The sequence below is a fragment of the Hippocampus bargibanti genome, linkage group LG01, assembly GCF_051943395.1.
Source record: "Hippocampus bargibanti isolate YZ-2025 linkage group LG01, ASM5194339v1, whole genome shotgun sequence".
Taxonomy (NCBI): domain Eukaryota; kingdom Metazoa; phylum Chordata; class Actinopteri; order Syngnathiformes; family Syngnathidae; genus Hippocampus; species Hippocampus bargibanti.
This window is the reverse complement of record NC_142734.1, coordinates 2,783,120-2,799,158: the sequence shown is the minus strand read 5'-3', so window position 1 is coordinate 2,799,158 and position 16,039 is coordinate 2,783,120. Positions and strand designations below refer to the sequence as shown.

The 16,039-nt window shown below is 40.4% G+C and overlaps 1 protein-coding gene across 1 annotated transcript; it reads left to right on the top strand.

Moving 5' to 3' along the window:
- Positions 1–332: 332 nt before the first annotated feature.
- tspy (testis specific protein Y-linked) lies at positions 333–8,749 on the top strand. The gene is given in 10 exon segments (XM_088990204.1): positions 333–1,155; positions 1,157–1,696; positions 1,806–1,883; positions 2,807–2,918; positions 3,302–3,456; positions 4,079–4,155; positions 5,982–6,124; positions 6,127–6,159; positions 6,716–6,760; positions 6,859–8,749. Coding segments are annotated over 10 exon segments (1,605 nt in total). The 5' UTR covers positions 333–771; the 3' UTR covers positions 6,897–8,749.
- Positions 8,750–16,039: the final 7,290 nt, after the last annotated feature.

Sequence of the window (16,039 nt, the reverse complement as noted above, 5' to 3'; positions counted from 1 at the left end):
TTGTTTACGATGGACAAGTCTGCACTTTTTCTTTTTCATGAACATTTCAAACGTGACGGTTGGTTACGATGACATAATACTTTCAATTGACCTCTCTATACATTTTGCTTGATCTCCAAACAGGATTATAGTAATCGGTCAAGGAAAATATGTCACATAACCCTGAAAAAAATATATACTATTTAGTTTTAGCAATGTGGAAGCGTCTATTAATGAGGAAAAACTATCGACCTCGGTGCCATCCCTAAATATTGCCATATCGCCCACCTATCTGTGCAGTTATCAGAGTAAACACACCCTTGAATCTTATTGGTCGAGAGCTTTTAGCGCGACGTGCTACAACCAATCGCAACATTGTTTGTTTCCTTACGCCGATAACACGGCTAGTAAAATGAACTAAAACCGTGCGTTTGAATTCTACCGTAGTTACGCGATTTATCTTATTTTCCTGGCGTTTATCTTGTCCGTCTTGACCTTTCTTGAAAATGTATTGCCTCCGACTGCGACGTTACACGACATGGGTAACGTCGAGCTAACTAGCTTTAGCATTTAACTGCTTCTTCCTATCGTTTCAAGTAGGCCGCTAGCGAGCTGCATCCTGCCAGTCGTCATTGAGGATGTAAGTTACGTCAAGAGACAAATAAGACAATCGCGAAAGCACGACACCTATCCGGTGTGCTCAGTCGAGTGTTGGTGGGCACGTTAAAATTTCACGTGATTGTGTTCTGGAGGGCTACCTAGCTTGTTAGCTGCTTTGGCTAGCTCGCCAGCATGAGTGAATTGACGGATTGCAAGCAGAGCGCCGACTCCGAATCGAGGAAAAGGTGTCCTTCACTGGACCCGGATGAGGGAAGCTCTATTCCCAGCAAGTCATCGAAAGTGGACGGCGCGTGTCGTGACGTGAAGGATGCAGCGGAGCGATGCAAAAACGGCGAGAACACAAAAGCAGATGAGCAAGAAAAACATTTAGAGCATGAAGAGGAAGCAGAAAGTTCGCGCTGTGTAGAGTCCACCCCTATTTCTGCACCTGTCAACAACTCAATTTCGGCTGAGCGCAAATCCAACGAAGCCCAGTCTGCTGAGGTGCACAAAGGTGCTGATTCGAAGGACGATGCGGATGCAAGCACGGGACACCATCCCTGTAATGTTTTGGAGCCAGTCTGATTCTGACCCTGCAGCCATAGCAGCCGCCGAAGCTCTCGCAAGCCTCACAGGGGGAGACACCGAAGATAGCCGAGAGACTCCGTGCTCCTCCAATCTAGCCAAACAGGGGAGCAAATCTAATCGACGTGGGGACCAGCAAGTTCTCAGAGGTCATTCTAAAACACGGGCAGCTGCCGCTGACAGCTCCACGTGCTTGGACAAAGCAGACAGAGAAGATGCGGACGATGCCGCAAACGAGGGCGAAGGTGATGAATCCTTGTCTAGATCTTCTTCCACACCGAGCTCCTCTTTCCCGTCCGAGAATGAGGAGAATGAGGACGGTGAGTGCGCCATTGTGTCTGTTAAGATGGCTCCCGAGATGAGACAGTCAGTGGCTCTCCTGGCGCAGGTTCAGATGAGACTGGAAGCTCTCGAGAAGAAAAGCGCCTGGCTCCACCAGCGCCTGGAGCTGAAGATGGGCCGCATGCGGCGGCCCCATCTCGACCAACGCCGTTCCATCACAAAAAACATCCCTGGTTTTTGGGTGACCGCTGTATCCTTTCGCACAAGAGGCATCCCTCTCTCCTTGCATGCTCAACTTTAAGAGAATACCTTCTGCAACTCAACACGTATATGCTTTTACCTTGACTCTGAGGCACCAGCTGCTGAACCACCCGCACCTCTCGGCTCACATTGACGAGACGGACGAGGACGCTCTCAGCTACATGACCGATCTGGAGGTTGGTGAAACACTTTTTTTTTTCAACATAATATACAGTGATACTTTGGCTTACGAACTTTTCAGTTTACGAACGTTAAATTTATGAACGTTTTACCTTAGCATACAAACTTTTTTCAGGATACACACGGAGCTGCCTCAATGAGTGATGTGTCGTTCGCGAACAAGCCCGTTCTTCTAACAACAAAATGGCAGCTGACTGTTTTTGTGCTCTATTCCCAACCCCTAGTCTTCGGTTAAAGCCACGTGATTGATCAAGAACGCAGCAGTGAGGGGAGATGGTTTAAACATAAAAGAGACAGGCAGACGACAGTGAGAGAGTTTTAACTTTTTTTAAAGGCAGAGTGTAGACTGCAAGGTTAAAATATCCCATCAATCAGGCTCCACAAACAACCCGCACATGCCATCTGTACACTTGATGCAAAAAGCTATCAACCCAGCTAAACAGAACGCAATTGATGAGGAACTGGATAAAATTACTACTTACAAAACGTACAAACGATCATCCCTCGAGATGGTGAAAGAAGATTACGTTCCTCATCAAGTATTTAATGCTGAGGAAACCGGCCACTCCATTCCATTAAGCCATCAATGACCATCACAAAGGTAAATAAAACGACTTTATTATACCGTACAGTTTATTTATTTCATTATAATACAATAGCACATTATTTTACATAAAATAAGGTATATTTTGTGTAGTTTTATGGCGTAGAAAATTGTTTTATGGGGACCTGGGAACGGATTATTCTCATTTTAATGGTTTCCTATGGGAAATTATTTTTTGGGATACACACGTTTCGCCTTACTTTCTGGGAACCAATTAAGTTTGTAAGCCAAGGTATCACTGCATCTGTTTTAAGTGCCACACTGTGTTTGCCTCTCACTGGCCTATTAATTCTGAAAACATTTCACCTCCATCAGATTGAAACTTTCAAGAACCACAAAGTGGGATTCCAGATCCGCTTCCACTTCAGACGGAACCCGTATTTTCAAAACAACATCATCATGAAGGAGCTGCAACTTGGACTGGGAGGTACAAATAAACACAGAATTGCTTTTTATTTTACTGGGCAAATTATGATCGAGCCACAACTTTCGGTACACCAGCATTATTGAAGAAGACGCCATTAAAAAAAAAAGATCATGTTCAGACTTGTTTGATCGTGGACACAAACACCTTTGGTTAAAGGTTGAATATGAAACAAGCAAAGCTTTATGTATTGTATTGTAACATTTTTTTTTGTGGTTTACATGGGACAATTTGAAATTTTGGTTCGGACTATGGAATTTCACAGGTTTGATTTGCCTTCGCGGGCCGAATAAAATGATGTGGCTGGCCAGTATTTGGCCCGCGCGCCTTGATTTTGACACCTGTGACATAATTCATTATTCACCCCAAAAATCTCATTTTGCCAGTAACTCCAACGTCCTTGTCCAACACCATCCTGTGGAATCGCGGTCACAACTTGACGGCCCACAGCGAATCCAGGAAGACGTCACGTGGCGTCTACCAGACCTTTTTCAGCTGGTTTGGCGACCACAGCAACCCCGGACAAGACGATGTTGCGCAGGTATGTATGCCAACCGGCAAACACTCACAAATAATGTTGATCATGCAAACACAAACAAAATAATAATCATAATGCATTACATTTTAAGCGCCTTTCAAAGCTCTCGAGGACACTTTACAGTCACAGACAAGCATATGTACTATAATAAATAAAATACAATCACAAATAGAATACAATAAATAAAATACAATTATAAATAGAAATGAGAGAGCGAGCTACACAGAAAATGCAATTTTAAATACAGTAAAGTCTCGTTATATCGATATTCAAGGGAGTCCGAAAAAATATCGATATAACCGGGACTATCGATATATCCGACCCTTTCTGCGTGTATTTTTCTCCGTGCGTGCATAGAAATAGTATCGATATAACCGGGACTATCGATATATCCGATATCGATATAACGAGACTTTACTGTAGTTGGGTTTTGAGATCGGAAGAGAATCGATGTACGAATGTTGGCAGGAAGTGAGTTCCAGAGTTAGGGGGCGGGCGGCTGAAAACTCTGTCCCTCATCATGCTGAGGCAGGGTGGAGGGCACACAGAGGCGGAGGGAGGAATTTTTAGGAATGCACATTTCAGGAGGCTTAACTTTTTCTCTGATTTGTTTGCGGTTGTCCAGATCCTGAAGGACGACCTTTACAGGGACCCTTTGAGATACTACCTCACGCCACTGTGGCAGCCCAGAGAGAACGGCAGGTAGGTTGCAACCCCAATGTTTGTAATAATAATGATACATTTCATTTATACGCGCCTTTCAAAATTCTCAAGATCACTTTACAGTCACAGGATCTGTTTCTCTGCGGGTGAGCAGTGGCAGCCACACGCGCCAGCGTTCACTCAACCTGGAAGTAATTCAAATAGATAGCAAGCTAGCGAATAGATAGCTAATAGCTAGCGAATAGACAATAATAATAGTAATAATACATTTCATTTATAAGCGCCTTTCAAAACTCTCAAGGTCACTTTACAGTCAAAGGATGGTTTTTTTCTGCGGGTGAGCAGTGGCAGCCACATGTGCCAGCGTTTACTCAACCCAGAGGTTACTCAAATAAATAGAAAGCTTAGCTAACAGATAGCTAATAGATAGCAAATAGATGTTTCTTGCATCCATACATAATTTACCGAAGTTTGAATCGTTTGGGAAATTAATTTTTGGGATACACACTTTTCACCTTACAGACTCTGTCTGGGAACCAATTAAGTTCATAAGCCAAGGTATCACTGTATAGCAAAAAAAAGACAAGATATTTAATGTTCAAACAGATAAACTTTGTTTTTAGCAAATCATTTACTGCGAATTATATATTATAAGACATTTCCAAAAAGCTGGGACAGGCTCATTATTGCCACAGTAAAGCAGAGACGTCAGCTTTCCCTTGAAGAACATTCAATTAAAGGACAACCGGCGTCTCCGAACAAGTTGTGTCCATAATTTGTAGAATGGCTTCAAATGACTTCTACTGAGTGTATTTTAATAAGGTTCCACCGCATATAGCTATGTTTGACATTTTAAGACTCGCGCTGAATATTCAGGAAGACTTGTTGGTGATTTGGTGACGAGTCCGTACGTGACGTTACTAAAGGAACGCCCCTAACTGAAAAAAAGACTCATTGTAGTGGTCCTTCCATCACGTCAATGTATTTTGCTGTACTTGTTTGGTCTGGGGACCTCGTGTTGCACCCAAAAGCCGCCAGAAGAGGTCGTCCAAGCTCCATATAAGGAATTTATCAGCCTGTTGAAACGGAAGTGGCCACAGGAGGTCGCCATTTTGTGCCTCTTTTTCGGTGAGACGTTTCCCCTCAATGTTGCCTCATAATGGCAAAAATAAATTATTTAATCGATTGCAAACATGTATGCTTTCCTCTTCAGAACTATTTGAATCATATTCATAACTGGATGTGGAACATGAAAGCATATTCTCCGAATCTGAAGCCATTGTTTTGATTCTAGAGCAAGGCGAAGACGTCCTGGCGTGACGTCACGAACAAGGGGGCGGGACTTTCTGAAAATGCCCAATTCGCAGCTAATTTTTTTGCAGCTTTTGGACACTTTAAGTTATTTTTATTGGTGTTTTGCATTTGAATAAAAATATCATACTGCGTGTTTTGGGTATTTTAGATGGTATAAAACGTTTTTCTGATGTCAGTTAAGAAACAAAAAAGTGACGTCGGTTGTCCTTTAAAGTTTGGCAACTGAGGTTGCTAATTGTTGACGCTTCGTCGCTGGAATACTTCCCCCTTTCTTGCTTGATGTACAGCTTTAGGTGGTCAATAATTTACGGTCAATTGTCTGGGGTCTCTGTCGTCATATTTTACACTCGTTTTACCCCACACTCTATGCCACTACCATAGGTAGATGTGAAACTATGGAACATCCAATCTCTCGCAGTACTTAGTTTGGATTCCACATTATAGTGAATATTCTCAAATAGCGCACCATACTTGAGAAATCCTACCTGATGTGCTTGTGTCGTTGAGTTTCTTTTCCTTCTCCTTACAAACCCGATGCTATTTTCCTCCAGTGATGGCGACGGCGCCACAGCAGCCGACCAGGGCAACGGCGACGACTGTGTGGTAATCTCCGACTCAGATGAGGAAACTGGTGAGCTACAGCCAGGCCACAGTGATGAAGAGGAAGAAGAGGAGGAAAAAGAAGAAGAAGAAGAGGAGAGGAGGAGGAGGAAGGGGCACAGAATGCAGGTGGGTTACTTTTCGATTAACTCATTCACTGCCAGACGTGCAAAAATGTGCCCACTGAAGTGCCAGGGTTTTTGTCATTGTCACTTGATTTCCAGGACCCACAGATTATTGAGTTTTAGGACTACATAAACATTCAATGCAGCGTAAGAAACCTTAGACTCTCTTCTTGCATCAGAAAAAAAAAGAGTTAATTCCTAAGTTATATGGGTCTGGAGTGATATGAACTTGAAATGAGGGCAGCTGTTCAAAATACAATGCAATCCATACGTATTGATTGATAAAGCGCCTTAACATCTGAATCTGTTACAACGTGGAAAAAGGGGAAAAACTGCCCACTTGTGGAAAATAAAAAACATTGCCAGATGCCGTAGTTTTTTTTACTTCACTTAGACTTGAGCAATGTGGCCAACAGCGCGACATTTTAGAACATTGGGAAGTTAGTCCTAAATTGAATTTCAAATGGAATTCAAAGGCCTTGAATTGAACATTCCTTCGGCACCGTGGAATGAAAGCTTTTCATTTTTCTCATCAAAACTCCAAATTGTCTTCTCGTCAGATGAAAGCCAGGAAGAAGGTGAAGGGGGCGAAATCGTGATTGACGGTAAATGTTCTGCCGTCTTCTTATTTGAGACTTTGATTGACAAGGTGAAGCCAAATATGACATACTGACATCATGTGTCTGTCTTTTTTACCTGGCAGGCTCGGATGACAGCAACCAAGAAGATGAAACGCCCTGAAACAGGAATTCAGAAAGAACAGCGGGTATGCCTAAGCCTCTTGCAGATCTTAGTGATGTTATGCACAAAATGTCATATTTTTGTAAAATACCAAAATACGATCTATACTTTTTAAAATCAGGGTTAACTTAATCAAGCCAAGGCGAGGTAACATTTGATTTTCTATGGTGTATTCTAAGACAGTACACTGTCCAAATAGGATCGCTTTTAGACAACGTTGTTCTGCAGCAAACAAATGATGAGAATCTCACAGACATGACGATTAGCTGTTGTCCTTTGGGCTGTTTTTACTGGTGTAATTTTTTTTTTCAATTATGTTGACCACATCATCACCGCGGCATTTCAGGAACACTTCAAATTGATCCAAAACGTGTTTTCAGGGACGCCCCCAACCACTCCAGATTCATTTTCACTATCTGGCACCGTGAAGACGGAAATATGTACTCTACTGTAGTGAAGAAAAGCAGATAATGTATACATTAGCATAATTTTAAACAGATTCTTATTTTACAGACAGTGTATTTTCGGTGTTCAAATACCTGACATGTTTCGGCGTCTACTTCCGCCTTCGTCAGAGTCACGTTACATAGTATACATTAGCATGTTGTTGTATCCCACCCACCACTCCTCTACACGGTATAATGCAGCAAACACGCCGCTCAATCACAGTGTGATATCTAAGTAAGGCGAACTTTGATAGTTCAAAGGCAGAGTGTAGACTGCAAGGTTAAAATTCCCATCAATCAGGCTCCACAAATAACCTGCACAAGACATCTGTACACTTGATGCAAAAAGCTATCAACCCAGCTAAACAGAACACAATTGATGAGGAACGAGGTAAAATTATCGCAGAGAAAGCACCTACAAGGGATCATTCCTCAAGATGGTGAGCACTTTCCCATCAGCGAATCAATGTCCTGGCAGTTCAAAGCTCAGCATCCTTCTCCCGATATAGTCACTCTCTCTCCTCTGGACATGTCCAAACCATCTCAGTCTGGTCTCTCTGACTTTCTCTGTAAAGCTTGTAATATGAGTTGTTCCTCTAATGTACTCATTCCTGATCCTATCCAACCTGGTCACTCCCAAAGTAACCCTCAACATCTTCAGCTCTGCTACGTCCAGCTCTGCTTCATGTCATTTCTTCAGTGGCACTGTCTCCAGTCCAAACATCATGGCTGGTTTCACCACTGTTTTATACACTTAAAATGAAAAATGAGCTTTAAATGAGGGTGGCTGTACAAAATACAATACATACATACTGCTCGTCTAAATGATTACAATTACCGTATAATAGTTGTAGTACGCTGTACATTATTTGAAAAGACAAGCGGAAATGCAGACAGCTTAACCTGGACCCCGCCCGGCGTATTACTCTGCTTTTTTTGGTGTCAGAGGTTTGCAGCTATGTGATTTTACGTGAATTTTACAAGCTCAGGAGTAATGAGCCAAAACTGTCCATACACAAAAACAAGTCCCGCCTTCCCGATAGTTGCCAGTACCTCATCTCAAATCGAAAATTGGAGCCAAAATCGCTGGCATTGTAGATTGACACCAGTGTTGCGCAATACTGACTGACATAAACAGTTCCCCAATCTGCATTGAATCGTGAATATCGCCTTTCTTTATTGTCACACCTCGTATACTCGCAAGGCCGTGAATTTGCGAACATTGCATCAACTAGCGTCTCTTTGTCCGGGGTGCACTGGAACACATTTGCTCATGAATATTTCCTCCGTAGCGGTGTACCTTCTCATATGCTTTTCTCGAAACTTGTAGTCCCCTTTGTTCGTTTTGGTTACTTTCATTTTGTTAGTGGCGAGATGTCTGACCCAATAAAGTAGGAAGTTGTTTCACTTTTCTGTTGACTGTCTTGATATTGCACTTATCCGTATTTTCCGGTGTGTAATGCGCACCACCATTGACTGGTTCATTTTCAAACTTGTTCCATATATATAAGTAAGTATATAAGTGTCGTACAGGGATTCATAGTGTCTTTCGTCATGGTGAGGCAGCCAGTTCTAACGACAAAGCTGCCAAAGTTTACAAGGAATCATTCCTCAAGATGGTGAAAGAAGAAGGCTACGTTCCTCATCAAGTGTTTCATGCTGATGAAACCGGCCACTCCATTTCATCAAGCCATCAACGACCATCACAAAGGTAAATAAAATGACTTTATTATACTGTACCGTTTATTCCTTTAATTATAATACCATAGCACATTTATTATACATTAAATAAGGTATATTTTGTTTCGTTTTAAGGCTTAGAAAATTAGAAAGTAGAAAATTATGTTTTACGGGTACCTGGGAATGGATTATTCTCACTTTAATGGTTTCCTATGGGAAAATATTTTTTGGGATACGCACTTTTCGCCTTACACACTGTCTTCACCAATTAAGTTTGTAAGCCAAGATATTACTGTGGTGTCTATTTGCTGTCGCCACAAGATGGCACTGTGGTGTAGTTTGTCACCTTTGTCTGTGGCTCTGATTGAAATAAAATTCCTTCTGTATGACATGGCAGAGTGTGATGGATGTATTTAAGGTTTCAGATTTCAATTCTTCATAGTAATCTAGTAAACCATAAAAAATATATTTTGTTTTTTTTGTCATCCTTGACTTCTTGAATGAATGCTACCGTCATTACTTTTTGACATTGAAGTCACCTTTCCCACTCTTGGAGAGATCAAACAAAAACAACAGACTGACACTTTTAACGGATTTCACTACCAGTGCAGCGGCATACGTGTGTGATATCACTCCCATTTTTGAACTGCCACTGTAAATAGCTCCCGGCGAGGCATTTTTTGGACAAGCCCGAACAAAGCAACGGCAATGGCGTTGCAATGGTACACTTAAACCCTTGATTCCATTTTTAATGCACAGCTATAAATATTCCACTCACAAAAACCTGCCCTGCTGGAAGCCGAGCAGCACTTGGGGAATGCAGCCTACCCATCGTACATACTATTAATACTAATGTTGGAAACTCATTACATTGTGTGAAATGAGGTATCTTGCTTCCCCACCGCCCCCCACACCGAGCACAAAGCGGCCACGTTTCATCGTCATAAATTAATAACAGGCTTAGTTTCTTGCACAATATCGATTCGTGCGTAAGATTGTCCAAATGGGCTTAGTGCCATGTTTGCAGCCAAACTGCGTGTGTGTTTGTATGACTAGTCTTGTGAGGACCACTAACATTTTATAGTATAAATGTCCTCACTACGTATGGTATAAAATGTATACCATACATTTATACACTGGTAAATATGGTACTTGAACGGTGCCCTCCATAGTTATTGGCACTTCTGGTTAAGATGTGTTAACACCACTAAAAGGTAAGTATAAAATTTATAAGTGAACTGTACAGTAAACAGTTTTGTATACATTACCGGTACAGTTATACAGTAATAAAAATTGATAATATGTATTATAAAATTATAAAAACGAGACTAAAAGGTAAGTATAACATTTATAAATGAACTAACTGTACAGTAAACAGTTTTGTATACATTACAGGTACAGTTACACAGTAATAAAAATCAATAACATGTAATATAAAATGATAAAAACCACACTAAAAGGTAAGTACAGTATAACATTTATAAATGAACTGTACAGTAAACAGTTTTGTATACTTTACAGGTACAGTTATACAGTAATAAAAATTGATAATATGTATTATAAAATGATAAAAACGAGACTAAAAGGTAAGTATAACATTTATAAATGAACTAACTGTACAGTAAACAGTTTTGTATACATTACAGGTACAGTTACACAGTAATAAAAATCAATAACATGTAATATAAAATGATAAAAACCACACTAAAAGGTAAGTACAGTATAACATTTATAAATGAACTGTACAGTAAACAGTTTTGTATACTTTACAGGTACAGTTATACAGTAATAAAAATTGATAATATGTATTATAAAATGATAAAAACGAGACTAAAAGGTAAGTAACATTTATAAATGAACTGTACAGTAAACAGTTTTGTATACATTACAGGTACAGTTACACCGTAATGAAAATCGATAATATGTAATATAAAATGATAAAAACGACACCAAAAAGGTAAGTATAACATTTATAAATGAACTGTACAGTAAACAGTTTTGTATACATTACAGGTACAGTTACACAGTAATAAAAAAACATTTTCAATTTTCTTTAGTTACGACACAATCCTGTGCTACAGTGATACCTTGGCTTACGAACTTAATTGGTTCCCAGACAGAGTGTCTAAGGTGAAAAGTGTGTATCCCAAAAATGTATTTCCCATAGGAAACCATTAAAATGAGAATAATCCGTTCCCAGGTCCCCATAAAAAATCATTTTCAACTAAATAAGCCTTAAAACGACAAAAAATATACCTTATGTTATGTATAATAAATGTGCTACGGTATTATAATTCAAAGAAATAAACTGTACATTATAATAAAGTCGTTTTATTGACCTTTGTGATGGTCGTTGAAGGCTTGATGGAATGGAGTGGCCGGTTTCATCAGCATTAAACACTTGATGATAAAAATAACCTTCTTCGTTTACCATCTTGAGGAATGATCCCTTGTAGGTGCTTTCTTTGCGATCATTTTACCTAGTTCCTCATCAATTGTGTTCTGTTTAGCTGGGTTGATAGCTTTTTGCATTAAGTGTACAGATGGCTTGTGCGGGTTATTTGTGGAGCATGATTGATGGGATATTTTAACCTTGCAGTCTACACTCTGCCTTTGAACTATCAAAGTTAAAACTCTCTCACTGTCGTATGCCTGTCTCGTTAATGTTTAACCCCGCCCCTCACTGCTGTGTTCTTGACCAATCACGTGGCTTTAAGCAAAGACTGAGGGCGGGGAATCGAGGACAAAAGCAGTCGGCTGCCATTTTGTTGTTAGACGAACAGGCTCGTTCGCGAACGACACATCATTCATTGAGGCAGCTCCGTGTACGAAAATAGTTCGTATGCCAAGGTAAATTTTTCATAAATGTAACGTTCGTAAACGGAAAAGTTCGTAAGCCAAGGGGTTCGTAAACCGAGGTATGGCTGTATTATAGGTTTTCTTGATTGTGTGCTCGTCCTCTAATCAAGATAGCATTGCAGGCGAGGTGATAAGAGTGGGAGGTGATGAAAGAGGTCGGGGTGGGATGGGGAATAGTAAATGGACCAGTGCAATGATAAGAGGAGCCGTCTGGGCCTCGTCGCGAGCACACAGCAGATGGATGACTCTTATCTGGGAGATCGCAGAGTGCATGCATGAGCCTGGGCCAGGGGTGGGCAAACTTTTTGACTCGCGGGCCGCATTGGGTTCTAAAATTTGACAGGGGGCCGGGCCAGGAGCATTTGGAGGGAGTGTTTGGGCCGGAAATACTAAACCTAAAGCATTAAAGGACAACCGACGCCACCGGACAAGTTATGTCCATAATGTATAATATCACTTCAAATGACTTCGACTGAGCATATTTTACAAAGATTCCACAGCATATAGCTATAGTTTACGTTTTAAGACTTGCGCTGAATATTCATGAAGTCTTGTTTTCGAGTTGATGACGATCCCCATGTGACGTCACGTTTGGACCGCCCCTGACCGAGAAAGCGACACACAATGCATTTTGGGTACTTTGTTTGGTCTGAAAACTTCGTGTTGATGGCAAAATTAGAAGGAAAACACATAAATAACGCCATGGTGAATCGTTGTGTGTTGCACCAAGACAACTATTTGATATTCGCTGACACAAATTCCCAGCTGACAAATCAACCCATTTCCAACGGAGCTTGGGCGCAATCTTCTGCATTTTTTGGGTGCTACATTGCTGTCATTGACGGCTCGAATTGATATGGGAGGACTCCTTGAATCAATTGCAAACATTTATGCTTTCCTTTTCAGAACTATTTGAATCATATTCATAACTGGATGAGTAACAAGAAAGCATCTTCTCTGAATCTGAAGCCATTGTTTTGATTCTCGATAAAAGGCAAGACGTCTTGGCGTGACGTCACGAACAAGGGTGTGGGACCTTCTGAAACTGACCATTTCCGGATTCATTTGAAGTCATTTTTATTGGTGTTTTTCATTTAACTAAAAATATCAGCCTGCCTGATTTGGGTATTTTAGATGCTATAAAACGTTTTTCTGATGTCAGTGGGAAACAAATAAAATGGTGCCGGTTGTCCTTCAAATGTAGTGTGTACAAACCTCATAGCACAGTAAGAACACTACAACCCAATTTAGTAACTGTCTTTCAAATGTGAAAAATATCCCTGATCAGTTAATAAATTTGCCTCAAGGAATATGGCGTTTACATACTATTTCGCAGATACTTGGAGGAGGAAATGGAAATAGATTAAAATAACATATGCACTGTGATTTATCAAGATTGCGTCTGTTTTTAATAAATTTTCATTGAAGGGGCAAAGTTAAAGAAATCAATATTTATTGAAAAATGGAATCACTTTCAACATTCAAAACACATTATTACATAACGAAATATTCAAGCTCAATAATACCTACTTGTGTTAAATTCCGCCAAATCATAGATGGTTTGTCCTGATGCGCGCTCAACAAACTCTCGACTGACGCCCTCGCATTCACGCGCAAACAATACACGTGTACCGTCGCCGAGCACACAGACATAGGCTACCTGCAGTTGAAATTTGCATACTCGGCACGGCAGCCAATCAGAAGCCTGCTTCTCTCTTCCGGACTTTCGCAAGCGTTATAAAGTCGTGCAATTGCATGTCATTTTCCAAAATAGATGCACAGAACCTCAAACTAGAAGAAAGATTCAAAAGAAGCTAACAACATATGTGACGCTACAAAACGTAAATTTACATTAAACCGTGACTGTAAAGTGTACGTGAGACTCATGAAAGGGGCTTAGTGGTTCGTAGGAAGCAATGCAAACGTTGCATTGTGCTCCACAATGACAATCGACTACTGCAGCAAAATTTACGGCCCTGCACATTTACCCTAAATTAAGCAAGGTAGCATTTGTCGTAGGTACATTGTTGATTTTAAAAAAACTTTATTTTGTGAAAATGTTTTTAATGTGATTTCTTGTTTCATTGTTTTGTAAGTTGTGAAAAATGGGGCAGGCAACTTTTTACTTACCTTCCCTGTTGTCTGCTAACTTTTTGTCATGAGTTTCAGACACTGTTTTTACTATACTTTGGGCACGTTCGGCGGGCCGGATTAAAAAGCCTAACGGGCCGTATGTGGCCCGCGGGCCGTAGTTTGCCCATGTCTGGCCTGGGCCCTGTTACAGGCGCTCACACTAGACAGATGACTGCACTCCTGACGACCCCCCCCCTCCCCACACCCTTATACCCCCCAACTCAAGTACACATACAGAAAGAAACAGATTTCAAAACGTGTTACCTTTACCATCCCATCCCCCCTCCGTTTTGATGGTGAATTTCACCTTAAAGGACAACCGACATCAGTTTTTTTTTGTTTCGTAATTGACATCAGAATAGCAACGACGACGAGCATAATAGCGTATAGCATCTAAAATACCCCAAACACGCAGTATGATATTTTTAGTCAAATGCAAAACACCAATAAAAATAATTTAAAGTGTCCAAAATCTGCACAAAAAAAAAAATTGAGCTGCGAATTGGGCATTTTCAGAAAGTCCCGCCCCCAGTTCGTGACATCACACCAAGACATCTTGCATTGCTGGAGAATCAAAACAATGGCTTCGGATTCGGAGAATATTCTTTCTTGTTACACATCCAGTTATGAATATGATTCAAATAGTTCTGAAGAGGAAAGCATACATGTTTGCAATCGATTAAAGAATTTATTCCGTGCCATTTTGAGGTACAGTAAAGTCTCGTTATATCGATATTCAAGGGAGTCCGAAAAAATATCGATATAACCGGGACTATCGATATATCCGACCCTGTTTGCATGCAATTTTCTCCGTGCGTGCCTAGAAATAGTATCGATATAACCGGGACTATCGATATATCCGATATCGATATAACGAGACTTTACTGTATCTGGGAGCCGGAAATGTAGCACCAAAAAGAGGCAGAAAATGGCGACAAAGCTCCGTTTAAGGAAATAATCAGCTCGTTTCCACATGCTGATTAATTCCTTACACGGAGCTTTGTTTCCATCTTCTGCCTCGTTTTGGTGCTACACGAAGTTTTCAGACCAAACAATGTACAGCAAAATGCATTGACGTGATGGAAGGACTGCTACAATGTGTCCTTTGTTTGGTCAGGGGCGTTCCTTCAGTGACGTAACGTACGGACTCGTCACCAACTCAAAAACAAGACTTCCGGAATATTCAGTGTGAGTCTTAAAACGTAAAATATAGCTATATGCGGTGGAATTTTATTAAAATACACTCAGTAGAAGTCATTTGAAGCCATTTTCCAAATTATGGACACAACTTGTCCGGAGACGTCGGTTGTCTTTTAACTCATTCACAATGTGTCCACTCCAGTGCCAAAAAAAAATCAATTTAAAAAGTAACATCAATTTGTATTAACTCTTTCACTACCAGATATGTTGTATGTTTGCATCAAGTGTACAGATGTCCTTTAATGTTGTACATTTGTTTTACTGGTTTTAATGGTTTTGTTTGCTACTTTGGACCTTTCTATTCTGATGACTTTTTTGTTTGAGATTTTGTTCTTGATGGCTTTCTTCCAAACAATGTGTTTTTTACTTGTGGTTTTGTTTGCTACTTTGGACCTTTCTGTTGCTATGACTTTGTTGTTTGAGATTTTGTTCCTGCTGACTTTATTTAATACAATTTGTTTTTTACTCGTGGTTTTGTTTGCTACTTTGGACCTTTCTGTTCTGATAATTTTTTTTGCTTGAGATTTTGTTCCTGATGACTTTATTTGAGACAATTTGTTTTTTACTCATGGTTTTGTTTGCTACTTTGGACCTTTCTGTTCTGATGACTTTGTTGTTTGAGATTTGGTTCCTGCTGACTTGATTCCAAACAATGTGTTTTTTACTTGAGGTTTTGTTTGCTACTTTGGACCTTTCTGTTGCTATGACTTTGTTGTTTGAGAGTTTGTTCCTGCTGACTTTAATACAATTTGTTTTTTACTCATGGTTTTGTTTGCTACTTTGGACCTTTCTGTTCTGATGACTTTTTTGTTTGAGATTTTGTTC